Below are 22,560 nucleotides of genomic sequence, written 5' to 3' on the forward strand. Positions count from 1 at the left end.
ATTACGTTTTCAAATAACTTGCCACATAGGACTACAGCTGATGTTTTCAGGAGTAGTACATTATGAGTATAAAAGGAGCACTAGACTGGGAGAGCATAACATAAAGAACTGTGAGACCCTGGTGGAAGGCTGAGACAAAAATGCAATAAGTAGAATGTGACAGGATTCTTAACACTGCTGCCTTTTTTGGACTCACAAAGAAGTTCATTTGTATTCTGTTCACCCTCCATAGCATGGTAATGTTGAACCTTCAGATAGCCATATACCAAAAACCTGACTAGCTGCCCAAGGCCTCTCTACTGACCACAAGGCATCTAGAGACCTAGATCCACCATAAGGCTTTGAAGGCTGCTGGACAAAGTCCAGATGTGAGTGCCTGTAGACTCAGACACTGCCACAGCTGCAGAAATTCGCTGCTATAAATAGCCTCAGTTCAGCTCTGGTGTTACGGGATCAACAGCTCTGACAGTCCCTCCCTTGATGCCTGTCTGTCTTGGGTCCCTAGGTGCAAACAGGACAGACTCCAGGCCATCGTTACAGCTACAGGCACTCACTCCTATAAATAGCCTGGATATTGCTTGCTATCCCTGCCTTCCTTGATGTGGCTTCTGCCTGTCTTGGTCTCTGGGTGTGAACAGAACAGAATTATTTTGAAAAATAAACATATTGGGAAAAGATGTCTGTAAAAGAACTGTGATATTTCCGTGACTATTTTTACTTGTAGCAATGGCTGATAAAACAAGGCTGACAGACTGCAATCATCTTGATAGGTTAGAAGTTGTGAAGATCTACCGCAACACATATGGTTCCATACTTCTGATGAACTCTGGGCATTTTTAGCAGGCACTGCATCAGATATATGGATTACTTTTATATTGCATAATGTAGTGGTTAGAGTTTCAGACTAGGATCTTGGAGACCCAAGTTGGAATTCCTGCTCTGTCATGGAGACTTGCTGGGTAACCTTGACCAATCACATAGTCTCAGCCTAACCTATCTCACAGGACGATTATGAAGATTAAATGGAGGAGAGAGGAATAGCGTAAGTCACTGTAGTGAAATTCAGTTGTTCAAGTAATTTCTTTTTAAGTTAAAAAATCTAGGGTTAGGCTTTTGAGACTCCCCCCCGCCCTTTTAGGTGATTTGGGCTGGTTAGCACTGTCCATTTAGGCCAGATAGGAAGCCTTGAACCACAGGTGCAAACCTGAAACAGCTCTCAAGGACAAAGTTTCACAGAGGCTGTGGAGAAACACCCTTGTGGTTTCTGGAGTTACTTTTCTATGGGCTGCAGAGGGGAGGGGCGAGTTCTGGAGTGGAATGTGATTGGAGGGAGAGATGGCTCTGAGGGGAGATGTAGATCTAATGTAACCTCAGGTATCAAAGGATTGGGCCTGCCCTACACTACATCTAATTAGGGCATGAGGGAGATAGAGTAGGGGGGTTTGTTTATGATTTATTATTCCTTCCGTTCACTGTATATTTGCCTGTGTATAGTTAGAAGTTAAATAAATGAGTTTTGGAATTGATGACGGAGGAAAGCTCTTCTGTTCCACATAGTCCCCCAACCGCTTGGGCCCACTAGCAGAGGGGGGGGGGGGTTAGGAGGCTGTCCCGCCTAACCAGGACCCCATACAGAGACAGTGGTGGCAGCGAATACCCGGAGACAGGGAAGGGAGACAGCCCCTTCAGGTACCTGGCAAGAGGCAGAAAGGGAGGGGTAGGCAGAGCAGGGTCTACCAGTGGGAGGAAAGGCCCTGCTCCGCCACACCTGCATAGGGTCTAACAGATTCCAGAAGCAAGAACAAATTAGAAATGTCCTTTCAGAGCACATGGCTTCCCCTTACATAGCATGTTGCATGTTATGCTTCTTCAAACATTTATTATGGCATCATTACGGGCCATTTTCCAGGTTCTAGACAGCATTCCAACATATGTGCACAGGTAGGGATGCCAGTTCACCACTGGGGGCGAGGGATCCCTCATTCCCACCCTCCACTCCTCGCACCCACTTACCTGGCCAGCAGGAGGGAATGCACCTTCTGGAGCATGCTCCTATGCTCTGCAATGGCCAGATTCGGGCTGATTTGGGGCCAAATAGGGCCAAATAGGGGATGAATCAGGCCCGATTTGGCCACCAGCGGAGCACCAGAGTGCTCCCATGGTGGCCTGTAGCCCACATGATAACATCACTTCCCAGAAAGAAGGAAATGGAGTAGGTAGGTACCAGGCCTCCTACCTCCCACCCGGGGTGGGTGGTAGGGGGACCTGCCAACCCTATGCATAGGCCTTTTCTTCTCAGGTTTTATACTGGACTACTAAGAGAAACATGGAAAGAATTATGGAGTAGCTTGAATGTATGTATGTATATATATAAAACAAGAGACATTATCCATTGTAAACATTATACCTCATTGCTCATAATAATTCCTTAGGTTTCTAGCATACCTGTGGTGTATCCTACATAGTATTCAGTAGAACATGAAAAGACTTTTTGTGAGCACTTTAAGCAGCTTCAACCCACTCCACCCCTTTACCTGTTTTTCAGATGAGATAATGGGGATGAAAGTGTCATATATTCAGAAAGCATTGCCCTAACTCTAAATGGAATTTCTTTGTCCTCAGTGACCCCTGATTCGTTGCGATGATCCGTGTGTCCAGGAACACTGCCATCATTCTAAATTAGCTATTGTTGTCCTCCATGAAAGCAAATCAGCCAAATTTACCTACATAGCCAAATTCTAGTAGAATCACCATGTTATCACATTCCACATATCCTCCTTGATGGGCTGGGATCATTCTAGGAACAGAAAGAAGCCTTAGGAAAATAAAGGAGCAGCCAATAGTTTCAATTAAAAGGCTTTGTGAACATTTGCACATTTTAGAATTTTTAGGGAAATACTGTTTCCAACAACAACAACAACAAAACTGCTTCTATCCCTAAAATCTATACATATGAACATTCAGTGCAGCTTTAATCTTAATAAACTGACTTACTTTCATAGTTACTGCTGGCATTATGCATTTACATCTTTCCAGGCCTTACTTATACATGAACGAACCTGAAAAATCATAGGCTTTATTAATATGACGTGCTAATGTTTATTAGGGATTCTTTTGATCTTAAATTACTTACAAGCACAGGATTAGGCTAAAGTACTTCTTGGCTTTATAGTTTTATGTCTGGAAGCTGCTTCTTTCCTTAGGGAAATGAAAACTTTTTAAAAAATGGCTGGATTTAGAAAGAAAGATTTGAGTTTGGGCTATGAATTTCAGATTTGGCTGGGAAAGGAGGCTATGGATATTGCTGAGATGTAAGTCAAGTTTGGGAAGTTCCAGGAGCTCTGGGGGTAGCACTTATGGATGGTGCAGTTTGGGGAGAGGAGGAACCTCTGTGCAATGTAAAGCCAAAGAGTCCATATTCAAGGACTATTTTGAAGTAGACTCAGATTTATATCTCAGAGACAGCAACATCTTCAGTTCTCACTAAAATCAAGCAAGGAAAAGTCCTAAAGAGCTAGAATGTGATGTGTTTTGGAATGATCAAGATAAAAATCTATTAATCTACATGCTTACCACTTTGCCCAAAACACCTCTCTCCAAGGAGATCAGGATGGCATTCACTATCATCCTCCTAAAAACCTTGTTGGAGGGAAGTTGGTATGGTATAGCCCAATCTCAGCAGATCTCAGAAGCTAAGCAGGGCTGGCCCTCGTCAGTACTTGGATGAGAGACTACCAAGGAAGAATGGGGGTACTCTGCAGAGGAAGCCAATGGCAAACCACTTGTCTTGAAAGCCTCTTGCTGGGTTCGTTATAAGTCGGTTGCAATTTGACAGCACCTAAGTATGTAATAATAACCTTGTCAAGTAGGTTTGGCTAAAAGACCGCCACTAGCCCAAGACATCCACTGAGATTCAGAAGTGAGTTTGAATTTGAACCTGGGTTTCCGGAGTTCTAGTCTGTGACTTCCATGTAGCTCTTAATCACATGGAAATAATTTTGCCTGCATTTTTAGGGCAAAACAATATAAGGATTTAGGGTGATCCTGCACTGGGCAGGGGGTTGGACTAGATGGTCTGTATGGCCCCTTCCAACTCTATGCTTCTATGATTAATTTGCCTTATTTGTTTAAATATTGCCCAGGGTGAAATTCTGAGTAAGTAGAAGTAAATGTTCATATTCATTAAGAACAACTCCATATAAAGCTTGAACACAATTATAAACTCCAAGGGTTAAATCTAACCCACTCCTGGACTAAGTACCTCATCAGTTAACTTTGGATTCCCAGTAGAAAGTGCAAAGCCCCCAAACAATTGCTATCAGGTGAGCTGCTGGCACCCAAGAGTGATCCAGGATGGAACTTAAGTGTTTTCTAATGAAAAATCGATTTATTTCATTAACATTTTGTGCTTTATACTCTTTGTTTTTTCCACCAATAAAGAACTCTTAACTGACAATAGGACTATTAGTCAGTTCATGAATGAAGATGGACAAAACCATTAACCTTTTCTGAAGGAGTTGCCTTATAAAAAGAAGGAACAGCAGTGGCCACATAATAGCTCAGGGAATGCTCATAGTAAAGGTTTTTGAATGTTTTCAATTTATAAAATGGAATTTGGCCACATTATGAAGTCATGGGAGTAACAGAATATATACACAATTATACATATTTTCAAATAATATTTAACCTGGAGTACAAATGTTATGTTATGTTATGTTATGTTATGTTATGTTATGTTATGTTATGTTATGTTATGTTATGTTATGTTATGTTATGTTATGTTATGTTATGTTATGTTATGTTATGTTATGTTATGTTATGTTATGTTATGTATTTCAGGAAATTCCTGATATTTTCTCCAGAAGTGCTAATAAAACATAGTAATATTATCTTCTAAAAAGGCAGCATGCACTGATTTATTTGTACTACATAATTTGTACTTTTTTGCATTTGTTGCAGAATTAGAAAAAAATGAACACTAGCCATGGGCAATACAGTATTCTATTCCAAATGACACTATCTTTACAGATTCTTCACACTTGGTTTCATCTAGGTAATTTCCACAAGCATGGACTTGCATCTGCTAGGAGGTAACCTACACCAATTGAATATTTTGTTAGTCTAACATTTACAGTGCTATTGTTTGCATTTGCATGGCAGTTTCGGTACTTTTGTGTAATTCAGCTCATTGAGCAGTTAAACTGAAGCACCTTTCAGTCTGTGTTGCTTAAAGAAACTGATCTGCATGCTGATTCACATCAGCCTTTGAGAAGGTCTCTTGCTGTTTTAAAGTTTTCTATGTATAAAAGGTCTTCTAGCTTATCCTTTTACTAATGAGGTGGAGCAAAGAAGAATGGCAATTAACCACATGGACACAAATTATATACTTCTGGACCAGATTATATACTATTGAACTAAGCTTCTTTATTGCCATACTTGACAAAAATTCAAGCCAGCAGAGCTGATGATTCTTCTAGAAGCCACCTCCATTAGCCAAGTAGAAGAGGAATATGGAAATATTCATGATTCCAGTGCTGCCTTCAAGGATAGCTGATGAACACAAAGTTACTTTGGGTTAACACTCTGTTTTTAGGTGAGTAGCAGAGTTACTCGGAATGCAGTGTAAGTCTCCACTGTCTGAGCTATTTTTCTCCTCCTTCAGCCACAGAAATCATCCACCAACTTTTTATTTTGAGGTGCAGATTTGCAATGAGAAGCTTCTAGAACTAGTTTATCCTTGGTCATCATGGACTTGGTCTTTATCAGTCTATTGTTCACAGGCTGCAACATCTGGCATAAATGTTCCATAATTGTAAAAATTGTTTTGCTGCACCTTTTTCTTTCATATGACTAAGGCCTGGTCTGGGCTCCTACGAGAGTATAATGAGAGTAACACATATTCAGTAAAGTACAAAAACGTAGAGGAATGAAGCTGCAGGACACTTCCAGATCTGCCCTTCTTTAAGGGACTAGGAGATTCTCTGCTAACGGGGGCTTGAAAAGTAAGAAGAATGTGATGAGATGAGTAGCATCAAACTAACAACAACCACTGACAATCACCACTGGGCCAAGCTACAAGTGACGAATGACACTTGAACAGCAAGTGGATTGAGTGGAGGGCAAGTGAACAGGGAGAAATACACTTGTTGTTCAAGTGTCATTCGTCACTTGTAGCTTGGCCCACTGACTCCCTCAATTCGAGGTTAATGTGGTGCAAGCAATTATGGACTGAATTACCTTTTAAAAGGCCCATGCATGTGTTGTCGTGACAACAACCTATTATATTAATATAGTTGACCAACATATCAGGTTCAGTAATCACCCAGATTTTTGAGTCATCTTGGAAGTCAGTGAGCAGCATAATACATCTCTTTGCCTCAAAAGATGAAACATCTCTCAAAGCCTAATATGCTGAACCATCTGGTAACACACCACAGGACTTTCACAATGTGAAACTCATAAACAATTTATTGCCTTGGGAAGTAAGCTACCAAATGTCTTTCAAATAGGTAATTTTGTTGTGGTTTGTTGGGAGGCTTTTTTTGGTTACATTCTAAAATGTGGACCGTGATCAGGATTCCCACCCCCACCCCTTTTTAAATAAAATACTTTCAAATTACATTGGGGCTTTGGTGCCGGAAAGAGTAGATTCATTTTTACCCATTGCACCATCTTTCTCATTTGAATCAGCCCATCCTCAAACTTCTAATTTATACATTGATGAAAATATACAGGTACCTATATAAAACTTATATGTTATTCTCCAAAGAGGAAATAGCAATTTCAGGTAATATGATTTAAACACAGGAAAGTAAGCAGGGAGATAGGATTAATCCCTCCACTCTTCAGCATCACAGCCCAATGATATTTTATCAGTTGTGCCCTAAAGAAACAATCACCTATATTCATATATATTTTATAGTTCTTGAATCCTTGAACTTGCAACAAAAGAACCTCAAAGGCATTGTTGGCAAATGTGTCGCTACTTATGTGGATACGTGTATGCGTGAGAGGAACAGGAAAGAGTTAGGCTGGGAGAACCTGCTGTTCCAGTGTGGAGTCTTTGATGATACTAGGCACTGATCAGATAAAATGTTAATTGAAAAAGTACATGAAAAAGCCTCATTTTAAGTCTTCTGTTCCGTGTAGTGGTTTGAATACTGACCCAGAAGTTATGGTGTCGCAGGTTTGGATTCTTATTTAAGGAAGGAGATATAGACCATGGAGGCTTTTATAAAAGAAGAGATGCTACAAAGTCTGATGTTAATTTACTTGGAGTACACATTTCCAAGCCAAAGAAAAGCTCATTTAAGCCTTGTTCACTCATGACTGAGGGGGTAGGGCTTAAAATAGTAATCAGGTGAGGCCTGAAGCTTATCAGAGCAAAGGTCTGGTACCTTGGAACAGCCAAGCAGAGCCTGCATCCTTGTACCTCTAGCCTCAGACCAAGCAATCCAGCACCTGACCTTGCTACTGACTTGCAGTTACTGCTGCCATGAGATCCTTCCATATGCTTCCCGACAGTCATTGGAGAATGTGACTCCGTTCTCTATGGGTCCAACCAGCCACTGTGGGATACCAAAGATCAGTTTCAGGAACAGACTAAATTTGTGTTCCTAAGGTGAAGTGCTGATCCTTAATGACATTCACAAGTAGCTAAAGGAACCATCTCAAAAGATTAAAAGGTGTTTGGTATGTAATCACATTATGTAATCACTGTTTTTGTGAGAATTTTATAAGTTTTTGACCTTCAGCAACTGTTTTTCTGCAAACTCTTTTGCAGGTACTAACAAAAAGGTTGGTACCCTAAATCTAAACAGCACTTTTGCATAATACAACATACTGAGCACCAGGACTAGAAACTAGGGCTGTATGTGTTCATAACTGACTAGGAAGCAATTTGATACAATAGCCATATGGCTGGTGTAATAATTAAATAAAGATACCTTAGTCAAGGCATTGGCCAGGTCCCTGATTACCAATCAGTCTGTGCTTGAGGCACTATACAATGTATACTACTCTTAGCTGTTAATCTGAAATGTGTAGGATAAACTGCAGTAGATTCTGCAAACCGGCTCAAATTAGGCTAACCTAGCAGATAGTAACAATATTTAGTGCTTGTTTTTATAATCAGTTTTGTGAAAGTGACTTTTCCCCTCCTTTTTTAAGGGAAAAACTGTTTTCCAGATGAGTCTTCAAAAAAAGCCACTCCCCTCCTTCAAATTACCTTCACAGAAGGCTTGGGTATACGGTAACATTGATCTATTTGCTTCTAGCCTTCATTAATTTTACCCATCCCTGAGGGTGGAACAGCTTTGGTAAGAGCTAATTAAATTGTATTTAGAGCTGCTCAGTGAATTTTATCAAGTCTAGAATGAATCCTTTTGTTTTAATGGAGATATAAGGATCTTTTCCCCCAGCTATTACTAATTAAAAGATGCTGTATAATTTTCTATTACATCTTTAAACATCAAAATTCAGGTAAATGTCAAAAGAAAAAAAAAACCTTTTACATTTGGTTGCTGGCTACATCCTTTCAAATATAGTTTAAATTCTCCTTTCATCTGACTCTATGTGTACATAATACAGCACTGAAAAGTGCTAATGAAGTACTGGGAAAAAACTGTCAGCTTTAGAGTACCTCCAAGTACAAACAACAAGGCATTAGCACGGAAGTGTGAGTGCCTGCCAATGTCTATTATTTATGCACAACAATTATTCAAAAAGGAGGAGAGTTCACATTGCCTTAGACACATAAATATTCACTAATGAAGGTCTGTAGAAGGAGCAACCCAGCCCCCACACTCATCCTGTAATGGTGTCAAGAACAATCATCTGCATGTAGCAGTCCATTGCAAAAGGCACCTGCGCTCATCTAAGATAAAAAGTAACCTATTTGAAAACCTGAAATGCTGCTGGTTGTTTGTTTCTTATAGGAGTCGGTTTTGACCATTCCACCAGATAACATTAATAAATGAATTTCATAGTCTGGGATCAAGGTTGTTAAGCATTCATTGTCAACAGCCACTGCAGCATATTCTTTTGGTGGGAATAGTTAGTTTCTCAAAATTATCTAACATCCAAATATCACAGAAAACTTGATAAAGGCTTGACAGGCTAGAAATGTGTTAGGGTATTACCATACACTGGTAATAAACAGCATATGCACCCTTAATATTTTAGGAATGGCCCTCCTAAAATATTCACAGTTGCAACTCCAACTGTAATTTTTATAATAGGATCACATTTGGCTTTTGTCTAACTTGGTTTGCACAACGAACGAGGACTATTTAAACAAACATTGGAAGTGAACCTTCCTATTTCTCCTAGGAACTAGGACAACGTTTGGCTTAAGAACCAAAGTGTGAGAGAAAGAGTGAACTAATGTCTAATGGTTTGGCAAGGTACACGCAACCATTTTCCTCACATATGGAACATGGTTATTCTTTGATACTTCAGCCAGTGACTCATATAAAACAAACAAACAAATCACCATTCACTGTCACACTCAGTCCTCTCTATGGAAAGAAGGTTAGAAGTATAACATACAGAACATGACAAACAAGTCAATATAATCCATGGGCAATGCTGTCTTGGAATTTGATCCAAAACTTGGGCTTGCGTCCCAACTTACCAGGTGGTCTTGGGCAAATCACTTTCACCCTTGTTTGTAAATTAGGACCTTTCAGGCTGTATTTTACCAACCTACTCTGCTCACATTCTATCAGCAAAAAGAATGCTGCCAACGGAGGAGTCGACTCTGTTAGTGTGTTACACCTTGCGCCTTCAGAAAACACCAGTCTGAGCTTAGCAGAATGGAAAGATGCAGATGCACCTCATCAAGGCAGGGATGAGACTGGAACCTTCAGCCATGATTTTGCTAACAGAAGTTGCAACATTCTAAGGGGAAAATCTGGCCAATTGACCATAAAAAAAAGCCTTTTACGTTTATTGCCTCTGAGTTTTGATGGTGCAAGATTAGGCTGACCATTGGTTAAGTCCAGGGTCTTGCCGAGTAGCTTGTGGGGCCATAGGCTTCTCCAAGTTCTTCCTCATCTCTCCTAAGATCTTTTCATGGTAGTTGCGCCCATACCCAATTACCCTACTTCTCAGTCTCAGTCCAGGGACCAACTATACAGTACATGCAAATAATATAAGAGTCCCAACATAATTTTTCTTTCCTGTGAAGCAATTTCAAATGGGATTCATTTTGAGTTGAAAAGCAGTGTGGATAAATATAGGTAATTTTTGTTCCTGCTGGGCATCTTTCCACTTCAGATCTTCCTCTCAAATTGCTCAATGCAGTTCTAGATGCACATTTCGATATCTGAAGCAGAAAAATTGTCAACATGGAAGTGGTTAAGCAGCCCACCTCCTTCTCCAGTAATATATGATAGGATGAAAATACTGGGCAGTGTGGCTTCATGACTTATATGGGCCTGGATTTGGGCAGTCTATATTCTGTATGGCAGGCTATCACAATCATGTTGTACTCTGTATTCCTGTATTCAAAAAAAATCACCCTTTTCCAGAGTTGCTTTTCTGTAAAAAAAAAATGGCATTCAGGGTTTGTTACATGCATTTTCATGTGATGCATAATTTGCCCCAAAGGACTGGGAAAACACAGGATACTAAAGCAGTTAGTACATTATGAGATATATAAAAATCATGCATCTGTAGTAGTACACGGCAATGCTCACTAAATTGGACTATGTTGTTGATTAAGCCATCTGCCAGTGTTTAAACTGTATAAGGCTTTTAAAACATTGATGTACATATTCAAACATAAAAATTAAAAATGGATTTAATTGGCTGAGGTTGGGTTGATGGTCTCTTTCTGCTTTCTGCAGCACCTTATATGGTTTGAAAACTTGCAAAATCTTCAGCAAACAGCTAATTAAAATGTCTCTATGGTGTATCTTCACTTCTGCATGACCAACACACTGCTATCCAGAATATAGACTGTCCACACCCAGGCCAATATAAGCCATGAAGTTGCACTGCCCACTGTTTTCATCCTTTCATCTAGAAAGAGAAGAATTAGAAAAATGCTGTTTAAAGAAGAACACAGGTAATATATTGTTATGCCCTTCTATGAAAAGTGTCAAGTAAGTATTTATTTGAAAAACAGCACACAGTGATGAAAATGCTTCAGGTAAGCATCCAATGTTGTTTGTTAAACAGGATTGGGGTAAACAGTGCCCAGATGATGTTTCACCAAGTATTCCCAGTAGGGTTGTCAGCCTCCAGGTGGTGTCTGGAGATCTCCCAGAATTACAATTGATTTCCAGGTCAAAGAGAGCAGTTCCCCTGGAGAAAATGACTGTTTTGCAGGGTGGACTGTATGGCATTATATCCCATGGAGGTCTCTCCCATTCTCAAACCCCACCTTCTTTAGACTGCCCTCAAAATCTCCACAAATCTCCCAGCCCAGAGTTGGCAACCCTAGTTCCAGTAGTCAAAACCCTATAATAATCCATTTTAAAAGCTAGTCTATGGATTTTATAGCAGTTGGCAAGGACAGAACTGTAATGCACGAAGATCTTCTTTCATTTATTCTTTGAAAATGTATATCCAAAAGTTGGACTTACCTATCTTTCCCTGTTTCCCTTTTAAACACTTCATCACAGTAACTCATGCGCTTTTCTGTGGTCACATAGATTTTGGCCCCAGGGTAATTGTCCACCGTTTTTCTCAACATGTTGTATACAATCCCATTGCCATCTTTTCTCATGTTGCGAAAAGGTCCCCAGATGACATAGACAGTACTGTTGGTTTCCCTGAAAAAATATTCAGGATTCTTAAGCAGAAGAGGGACACTGGTATGGGAGACTACTCGGACTGTTGTCCTCTTCCCAACATCTTCTTCATATCCCTTGGTAGGAGCATTATTCATCCTCCATATACATGAAGACTGGTCGATCTCAAATCCTATTTTCTGTGCTGCCATCTGTCCTGAGTTTGAAATAATGGCACAGGTGTCACAGTCCAGTTGTAAAGGCTATGTGATAAAAAGAGAAGAGAACAAGGTAAGCATCAGATCTTTTCCCATGATCTCACTCAGGGCTTTTTTTCAGCTGGAACGCGGTGGAACGGAGTTCTGGAACCTCTTGAAAATGGTCACATGGCTGGTGGCCCTGCCCCCTGATCTCCAGACTGAGGCGAGTTTAGATTGCCCTCCGCGCCACTTGGCAGCGCGGAGGGCAATCTAAACTTCCCTCTGTCTGGAGAGCAGGGGGCGGAGCCACCAGCCATGTGACCATTTTCTCTGAGGGCAACCCACTGAGCTCCACCACCTCTTTTCCCAGAAAAAAAGCTTTGATCTCACTAGACACAAGAACTAGAATTTAGAGCCTCAAGACAGGATATTCCAAGCGACTGATACTTCAATAACTTTCATGTAGTCAGCCTGTCTCACTGGAAGACTTCCAGCATAAAAGGGAATTCCAGGATGCTTTGATTACTGTCCAAACCTTCCCTTTCAAAGACAATAGGATCCATCTGATAACGTTCTTGCGTTTGTGCTACACATTTATTCAGCTTTCTAATACCCTAGAAGTAAAAGGGTATCCATGACCAGCAAAATAAATTTGAAAATTATACAATTCCCTCAAATAAGGACTTGTAGAAGTTCTGGATTATATTAGAAAGAAGAAACACTTCAAATATTGTACATATTTCCTAGAAACAACTGGTTATCTCACATAAAGGTGGAACTTTTTAATCCAGATTATGATGCACATACTCTAGGTAAGGGACAACCAAGAAATACACAGGAGTAAAATCTGGAAATGTTAAAGAGAAAGAAAAGTAACAGGATGTGGCAGATATGAGTGTGTGAAGAGTACAAGCAATAATCCAGATGAAAGAAAGGGAGTTAGGGCAGTGTAAGGGGAAGACAAGAGGAGGAAAATAATGGAATGTGAGGGCCAAAGAAATCACTGTATTGAAGGTGAGGCAAAAAAAGGCTCAATGGATTACATGCCAGAACATGTCAGCCTGTATGAAGATGAGTGCACCAATCAGAGAAAGATAGAGTGAAAGTAAAAAAAGGTGCAAGCACCGAGTCATTACTGACCCATGAGGGGACGTCGCATCATGATGTTTTCTTGGCAGACTTTTTACAGGGTGAAAGTAGCATTGTGGGATTTTTAACAATGGTAGGAAATACATATTGAGAATTATAAACAATGGAATCCAGAGGAGGATTAGAGAAAACAAATCATCTTAGCCCATTATACTAAAGTCACTATTATCACAAACCTAAAATTATTGCATACTGTTATTAGATTATATGAATTTGCACTAGTAGTGAATTGTTAGAACACTGAAAAAAATAAGGGAGGAGAATACAACAATGTGGCAGAAAGAAAAAAGGAGATACCTCCCACATGGGAAAACAGATGTAACTATTAATAATAGGATGACAAGAAAATCAGAGTGAGTTTTTTCCCCCAACAGCACTATCACTGAATACTCTGTAAAATGTATATCTTTTCTCAGTAATTCCAGGTCATCTAGAAAATAATTGTTTCCATTGTTACCATTTATCCTTAAATTGTATGTATGGTGTGGGGAATGTATGTGTTGAAATAATATGGCCCTATCTCAGCAGCCACATAGCAGCTCATGCTGGGGGCTGAAGTTTGCTTCCTCGAAAGGAGGAGGAGGCAGACTGTTTTCCCGGTCATTCAGGTACAAGCCGGGGGTGGAGACACGTGCCTTACAAGGTGTCTCTGCCCCTGAGCCTTCAGTTGCTCTGCGTGTTTGGCCAGAGCAGGACATGCTTGCTTTTCGCCCGCTCTTGGCCGATGCATGGAGGAACAATTGGGCATGCAGGGAAACGGCGACTGTGCCCTGCTCACGAGGAACTGCAGCCTTGGTTAAGCTGGTTCCTCGCCCAATCCCCCAGGCTGCGCCTGAATGGTGCATTTCCAGCCAGAATGGCGGTGGTGGCATTCCTGCCACGGCAATGGAGAGGAGTGCTTGGCGGTGGTGTTTCTGCTGCGGTGCCTGAGAAGTGTGATCGGCGGCGGCATTCCTGCTGAGGCACCGGAGAAGGACTCTCCCGGCTGGATTCTCCTTCTGGAGCAGTGTTTGTTCTGCGGTAGTGTGGAGCAGTTGTACTGAGGCGGGCAGCTTTGGATGTGGGGGGTGGTTTGCCGTCTCTCCACCATTTCAGTCTTCTCTTGGGTGATAGGCCAGTGTAGGTAGAAGGGGTTGCTGTGGGCCCAGTTAGACACGGCCAGGCCTAGTAATGGGCCCAGGAGGTGTTAGGTGGTTGCTTGGCTTTCAGGCTTACGTTGGTGCAATGGCCGCCATTTTGCGAGTGACAGCCATTTTAGGTTTTTAGCTCTGTATGTGCTAGGCTGTTAGGCTCGGCTGTGAAGCAGGGAGCTTGTATCTAGTCCTTGCATTGTCAGTTCTTGCTGTATTAACTAATTACCAGCATTTATAGTTGTTAATAAAAGAAATAAATACTAAAAATAAATAGATAAATAAGACACAGGACAGTGTTCCTGAGTTGCGATTTAAGGGTACATGTGGTTATCTTAAAGAGAGAGGGCTTCCAGGAAGGGCAAGGGCCAGGCTAAAGGCAAACAGCCTGCTATAAAGCAACCTCCTAAGAGTGTGAACAGTCAGTCTGGCTTCCGCCATTTTTAATAACAGTTTTCATATGACTGCTCATGATATTAAAAGTATACAGGCCTCTGGAGTTTAAAATGGCTGCAGCACTACCAACCAGAGAGCCCTTGTCATTGCCAGATCCTGCCCTGGAGAACCAGGCATGTAAGGAATGCCACATTGGAATGCAGAGGTATTGTGATGTGACTGGCCTCGCTATCCACCCAAGCTCCGGAAGGCCCAGAGCAATAAAGGTCTCGCTGAGTTACCCTCACTTAGCACATTCCTGTCCCTCCTCCCGTGATGAGATCCCTGTCCGTGGTCGAGGAGTTAATCAAATGGCATTCATAAGCATGTACAGTCGTTCTTGGCACAATGCATCTCCTCCCTAAAAACTATCAGCCTAGCCCCAGTGTATTCTTCCAGCTAACCAGCCAGGTTTGCCTTCCTATTCACACATGAAACAAAAAAGGGGGGAGGGTAATCACTTCCTCACCAGAACCACATCAAAGAAAAAAAGGAAGTGAACCAAGAGTCTAAATTCAATTATAATTGTGTATATTCACTGCAAAAGTAATCCAAAGTGAAATATTGGTGAAAATCCACAATCAATGTAATAATAATTTTCAAAGTCCAGCTGTATTGTAATAATTCTCCGGCGCTGTTGAGTAGTAGCAATCTTCACAGTTGTTGGGAATTGAGCTGTGAAGACATCGGTTGTAAATTAGTAGCGTTGTCGAGGGAAGACAGTGCTAAAGAAGGTAGGTGGCAACGAGCACAAGCCGGCAAATTTCCTCTTCGCTCGTTTCAGACCAACGTATCTTTCCTCAGGCCACAATATACATGAAGTCAAGCAATTCAATTTCTATCATACACCGAAGGTTCCATCGTTTTACAGGTCAAACCTGTAAAATGATGGAACCTTCGGTGTATGATAGAAATTGAATTGCTTGACCATGTATATTGTGGCCTGAGGAAAGATACGTTGGTCTGAAACGAGCGAAGAGGAAATTTTGCCGGCTCGTGCTCGTTGCCACCTACCTTCTTTAGCTCAAACCTGTAAAGAAGTGAATGATGCTATTCCTGAAGATCTTTGTTTGGTGCGCTAAACGTCCTTTGACCAAGCTGTCAGAGCGGTATGCAGATGTGGGATTGGGGCAGAAATGGCTAAATGTGACATTAAATCTTCATTCCACCTCCTCCCTGTTCACCCAGAGGACTTTGAACTCGTGGGTTTTGCCTTTGAGGGGAAGTACTATATCGACAGGGCTCTTCCCATGGAGCGCTCCATTTCTTGTGCCGCTTTTGAGTGCATCAGCTCCTTCCTGGAATGGGAGCTGCACTGAAAGCTTAAATGCCATTACATGGTACATTACCTTGATGATTTCTTGTTCATGGCTCCAGCTGGCACTGCCAAGTGTGTCAGGTTGCTGGCTGGTTTTGTGGCACTTGCCGGGGAATTCGGGGTTCCGTTAGCACACAAGAAAACCAAGGCCCCTGCCCAAGTTTTAACATTCCTGGGCATTGAGCTGGACACAGTGCACCAGACTCTTCACCTCCCAGCTGAGAAGGTTGACAGCCTTAAGGAGCGTTTAGCAGAGTTTAGGGGCAAACAGAAAGCTTCCCTAGTTGAGCTGCAACAACTTATTGGACATTTAATCTTTGCATGCAAGGCAGTTGCCCCTGGCCGACCTTTCTTGTGCAGGTTGTGTGATGCTATGTCATCACTCCAATCTCCTCCTCATCGGCTACACATCAGTAGTGACATGCAAGTGGACATCGAAGTTTGGAACAAATTCCTTGGATCCTTTAATGGGGTGACCTTTTGGCGGGAGGATGTTGGTGTGAGCTGAGTTACAGGTGGCTTCTGATGCCTCAGGAGCCACAGGATTTGGTGTTTACTTCTGGGGGCACTAGTGCGCTGACCTGGCCTGAAGGGTGGACAGCTAGTGGGCTAATGAGGGACTTAACTTTCCTGGGGGTTTTCCCATTCTGGTAGCGGTATGGATTTGGGAACAGGAGTTATCTAAGCAGGCAGTGCACTTCTGGTGCAACAACATGGCTGTGGTATAGGTTGTTAACTCTCTCACTTCCAAGACTGCCAGGTGATGAGGTTAGTGAGGGCATTCACACTGAAATGCCTCAAGTTGAACATTCTGTTTAGGGCTCAACATGTTCCAGGAGTTAAGAACGGAGTGGCGGATGCTTTGTCTTGCCAACAGATGGACTGTTTCAGGCGACTAGCCCCTGGGGTCGACAGCCAGCCTACCGGAATGCCTCTAGAGCTGTGGAAGCTTGGGAAGCAGAAGTCAGCAGAGCAATTCAGCTGGAGGGCATATGAGCATGCGGAGAGCATATGAGCGTCTGGCAGGACAGTTTCAGGGGTTTAGGGAGGAGGCTGGGCTACAGCAGCAGTGCCCTATTCCCCCAGAGCACCTGTTGCAGTGAGCACACAGTTTGGCGGTTAAGTCAATTCAAGGACAGTTGGCAGCATTAGAGTTTGCCAGCAAGGCACGTGGTATGCCAGAATCAACTGGGGATGTTTGAGTGAAGAAAATGCTTGAAGGCTGTGCCCATGACTCAGTGGCCCCAAGGGATAATAGACAGCTGATTTCCCCAGCTATCCTTAGGGGCTTGGGATCAGTTTGGGGTATGGTCTGTAGTTCAAGGTACGAAGGGAAACTTTTCCACACCGCAGCATTGACAGTGTTTTTGGGGGCCTTACGTATAAGTTAACTAGTGGTTCAGTCACAGTAGGATACATCTGGCCAAGCTTTGCTGGCACAGGATGTCAAGTTTGTTGATGAGAAGGTTTCGATTAGAATCAAGCGATCTAAGATGGACCAGAAGCAGATGGGGACGTTGTTACTCTTAGGCCCCTGTGAGAAGAAAGGGTTGTGTTCTATTAGGGCCCTCAGTGTCGCAGTCAGCGGTGATGACCAAGGAGTGTTGTTTCACCATAGCACCTCTTCCCTGACATGGTACCAGTTTTGGGCACTGACAGATAGGGCACTGCATCAGTTGGGTCTGTTGGATGTCAAATTTGGCACCCATTCCATTCGAATTGGGGCTGCCTCTACGGCAGTGGCTATAGGGTGTACTGGCAAAGCCATTCAGTGGGTGGGCAGATGGTGATTGTCTGCCTACTAGTCTTACATTTGTTCTTTGCCTTCTTTTTATTCTCATACTGCTTGAATTTTTTCCTAGGTGTGGTGGGTCACCTTGGGAGGAAGCAGATCTTCATTGCTGAACACAGTACGATGTTCTGGGAGGCCGTCCAAGCCAGGAAGACGCCGGTCAGATCTCAGCTTGGGCTGGGTGAAAATGCCACAGTTAAATGGTGGGGGTGGCGGGGCCTCTGGTGGTTGGGGTTACTGCCTGTCCTGTTTGGAGGAAGGACAGTTCCTCCTCCACATATCGTGGTCATCCACTTGGGTAGTAATGACCTGGGTTTACTGAAAGGCTCTGTTTTTACAAGTGATTGCTGACTTTAGAGTGATTAAAGAATGATGGCCTGGCATGTACATTTTTTGGTCCTAAATGTTCCCTCACCATGTGTGGAGGGAGACCCTAGAGATATGTCATGGGCTAGTTGCAGGGCCAATAGGGCCATACAGAAGGCGTTAGGGGAGAGCCTTGGAATATAACTGCCTCACCCTAGGATCAGGGCCGCATTTCCCACTCTCTACAGGGAAGAAAGGGTTCACCTGACAGTTGCTGGCAACGACATCTTCGATGACCTGCAGCAAGGGCTCAGGTTGGCACTAGGCCACCTGTGGGGCATGAGGGCCTAAGCAGAGGCTTGGCCTTTAGGCAGGAGAAAGTTGTGGAATAGGGAGTGGGCAATTCCCCATCGGCGGGGAAATGAGGTCTGGCAGTAGGGATGGTATGCTTCATGGAAACCACCACCAGTGCAGACTGCCTCCAAGTAACCCCAGGTGCAAGTCCTTCCCTCATGCTGTATGGCTGAGGCTTTAGGAGCTTGATGGGGGGAACCCTTTGCCTGGCTGACTGGGTCAAGGCCATTCCAAGAATAGCTCACGCCTGGGGCAGTGGGGCTTGCCCAGACAGGTCAAGGCGGAGGTCCAGGAGTGACCCCATAGCTTGACCTGTACCTCCAGTTTGCCTTTGCCACAGTTTAGAGTTGATGTTGTATTTAATAAAGTGCCCCTTAGTTCCAAATGCCTTGTCCCTGTCTCATTCTTCCAATGATTGGGGGGGGGAAGATACGGCCCTATCCTGGCAGCCACATAGTGGTTTATGTCGAGGGCCGAAGTTTGTCTCCTGGGAAGGAGGAGGAGGTAGACTTTCTTCCTGGTCAACCGGGTACAAGCTGGAAGCAGAGATACGTGCCTTAGAAGGCATCTCCACCCCTGAGCCTTCAGTTACTCCACGTGATCAGCCCACCCTCCTTGCCCTGTTTCAGCGCAGGATTAGCCAGCTGCTGTTTTAGAGCCAGGTAGGAATTTTCCCCCTTAACAGAGGCCTTTTTTTCCACAGGCAACTTTTGCTGCTTTTAGCTCCTTATTTCTTTATGTTTTTTTCCAAATTCTGGATGCTTAACCTTGTATGTTCAGTTTGCCTTTGCCGCAGTTTAGAGTTGATGTTGTATTTAATAAAGTGTCCCTTAGTTCCAAATGCCTTGTGTCTGTCTTATTCTTCCGATTGAGGGGGCAAAGTCACATCAACCAGTTTATTCAGAGAAGTTGTTCTCTGGTCACTTTGATTTCTATGAAAATTGTGTCGGTTTAATATTGGAGACTGGGATCATTTAGGGTCAAAAAGAAAGGCTGTGACAGGTTGTTTATATTCAAGAAATAGAGAATCTAAATGTGTATGGGAAGGATATATGGGCATTAGTAGCTTAAATAATGACTAGGGAATGTAACTGACCAATTGGATAACATGTCTATTAATATAGCAAGTAACGCTAATGTTGTAAATTCAGTGCTTTATGGGAATTGTAAATATTTCTTAATAACGTGGTTATATGTTATGAAGCATTATAGACAACATTTTTAAAAGCTTTGTTAGTGATTGATTTTGGATGCCATGGCTCTGAAGACAGTGCCCCTGTACATTCCAATGTATGTTCTTGCAAGCAGTAGCTGCCCTCATTTAATTTCAACACAAGAAATAGGTCATAGGCACAATAAATGAAATGAATGGATTAAATCCTTGCAGGTGCAGGCATTCAGTGTGTTCAGTGGTACTCCTGTGGCCATATAAAACTGTTGGAGTCATGGTAATGGTCTCCAAGGAAATGGGATAGTAATCATCAGGTTTGAAAAAAAAAACACAGAAAGAGAACACAGTCTTAAAATACCGTATTTGCTGACCCTGACACAATAGATATCTATCTCATACACAGGAGTGTTTCTCAAATACCTATTTTACTAAAACCCATCAACATATAATCCTCAAGGGAGAATGAGCTAACATGGCGGCTTTGAGAATCTTACCAACTGCTCACCCCATTCTTGTGCTGCAGAAACGTACAAGAGAAGCAGGTGGCTGGAAAGTGGAAGTCTTTACATGGCACCAATTGAGATGACAATCTGGAAGATGGAGGGTAAAGGCATAGTTCTCTGTTCTATTTGATCTATGCAGCAAGACAATATCAGCAGCAGGAAGAAAGGGTGAGTCTATCTGACCTTGTCTCCTGCAGTTTGGCTGTCCACTGCTTGAACTCCCAAGTGCCCTTTAGAGGTGATCTTCCTGTGAGAAGTAACTTTGAAGTTTTATCTCAATAAACATTGTGTCATAACTTGGAGCATAATATTAATTTTCCTGGGGCAAAATGTGGACATTATTCTCCACAGTCTGGTCTTTTTTGCACAGGCAATTTTTGCCCCTTTTGGCCCCATACCTCTTCAGGTTTTCTTCCAAATTCCAGATGCTTAACTCCCCATTCAGATTTCAATGTGTTGTTTCAAGGGTTCTCTTCCAGATTTTCAATCTACGTGCAGAAACGCCACATTGAAATCTGAAGGAGGAGTTAAGCACCCAGAATTTGGAAGAAAACACAAAGAAGTAAGGAGCTAAAAGCGGCAAATGTTGCCTGTGCAAAAAAGGCTTCTATTAAAGGAAAAACAAGGAGTAAAAGGCAATAGCAAAAAGCAAGCAAATGTACTATGAATATTATGTGATTTTTGTCTCCTCGGCATACAGCAATGGACTATAACAGCAACTTTATACTTAGCACCATGATTTAATTGATAAGCGTTAGTGTTTAGACCACAGTTGACTACTACTTTGGGATGTTGTTACCACAGCACTCATTACAGTCCTGAGGCCTTTGCAGCTGAAGGTATAAGCAGACTCCATCTTTGATCAAACTATAGAATTGTGTTAGGAATTAAATACAATTAAATGCTGTCTTATGATGAGACAGCCTGGTCTTCAAAAGAAACAGTAATGTCCTGGCATTAAGAACTTGTCTTGTGACTCGATGGGATCTCCCCACAACCAGACAAAACTGAACTACTGGTGCTTTAAGGACAATAAAGTTAATTCAATTCTACTCAAGGGGAATCCCAAATAATACAGACCTCTCCAGTAAACTCCTCAGTCAGTAGAGTAACCTTACCTCCTTTCCTATTAGCAGACACAAATCTGGGATATAACGGGCTCCTTCTTTAGCCCAGGATCTTAGATTCAGTTTCATTACAAAACTGTCCCATGACTCTGGACAATGCTCATGCTATAGAATCAGGCATTGTATGAAGCGATCCCTCTCTTAATCTTCCTCTTCCCCCCTCCGCTGTCCTAGCTGTTCTGCTTGGTCCTCCCACATTCTAGCTGTCGATTCTCTTGGCTCCCCTCAGCTCTACTCAAATTACCCCTCTTCAGCCATCAGAATCATACTTCACCTCCCTTCTCCTTATGTCTCCTCCTGACTAGCCCTGGGTATGCTGTCCCTCCCCCTCTCTCTCTCTCTCTGTTCCTTCTGAAACTTCCAAGGCTGCCCCTCTCTGTCCTTTCTCTTTCCACCATCCCTGCTCTAAGCACAATTATTTGCTCCTTCATGGGTTTGACACTCTCTCCCCTCTTCTCTATCTCTTTCCCTCTCCCTTTTTGGGGACACTGTACATATATTCACAGGTTGGCTCCATTTAGACTTTCCATGCATGGACACATCTAGCCATATGACTGCTTCCACTCAGAAATCTTTAATTGCTTTTCATTGCATTTCTGGAGTTTGTGATTTTGATTTCGCTGCATTTTACAATATGTTTTCCCTTCTTGGCTTCACTGTAACGTTTAGTTCAGTTAAACTGTTTAGTTCTGTCACAGGCTTTTCTCTCTCCTCGTAACTCTGATTTAATTGAATTGCAGTTTAAAATCTTTCCCTTCCTAATTCCCTCAAGTACAGGCAGTGTATTATCAGTTGGGAGGTGCACACACTTTCCATGTAAGAAGATTTTCATAGAAAGTCTATTGTGTACTATTGACCACAGAAGTGTTTTTTCTTCACAGAAGTGTTCTTTTCTTCATTGTCTATCAATGTATGGAAAAAATTGGATGAGCTTGTGTGTATAGAGTTATCAATATATATAAAAAAATGAGCATACTGAACATCTGGACATACACTGGCCACATAAATTCATTCAAAGTCTGAAATACTCAATCAGAATCACTACTCCAGATATTCCCACAAACATTATTTAAGCCAGTGTGGAGATACTGACATCCTTGGGAAGTGATCAAAGACATTAGTAAGTTCCATTGTGATAACACTATGATGGAACAGAGCGCATGTTATGAAGTTACACTAACAAGCACTACTAGAGAGAGTAAAAAATAACTGCTACAGTGGATCCAGTTTCATTCAACAAATACTTAAAGAGGGCAAAAGGCTCCAGTCTAGAAGTCTTTTAAAGTATTATGGTTGTTAGTGGTAAAAGTTTTTTTTAATTTTTTTTTATTTTCTAA

At 42.3% G+C, this 22,560-nt stretch overlaps 1 protein-coding gene across 1 annotated transcript in view; it reads right to left on the bottom strand.

Moving 5' to 3' along the window:
• ST6GALNAC3 (ST6 N-acetylgalactosaminide alpha-2,6-sialyltransferase 3) overlaps nt 1-22,560 on the bottom strand; it is a 472,167-nt gene that overhangs the window by 143,660 nt on the left and 305,947 nt on the right. The window contains exon 3 of the mRNA XM_054979301.1: nt 11,592-12,001. Within this exon, the coding sequence (XP_054835276.1) occupies nt 11,592-12,001 (410 nt within the window). The remainder of the gene's footprint in view (nt 1-11,591; nt 12,002-22,560) is intronic.

The sequence above is a fragment of the Eublepharis macularius genome, chromosome 5 (assembly GCF_028583425.1).
Source record: "Eublepharis macularius isolate TG4126 chromosome 5, MPM_Emac_v1.0, whole genome shotgun sequence".
NCBI classification, from domain to species: domain Eukaryota; kingdom Metazoa; phylum Chordata; class Lepidosauria; order Squamata; family Eublepharidae; genus Eublepharis; species Eublepharis macularius.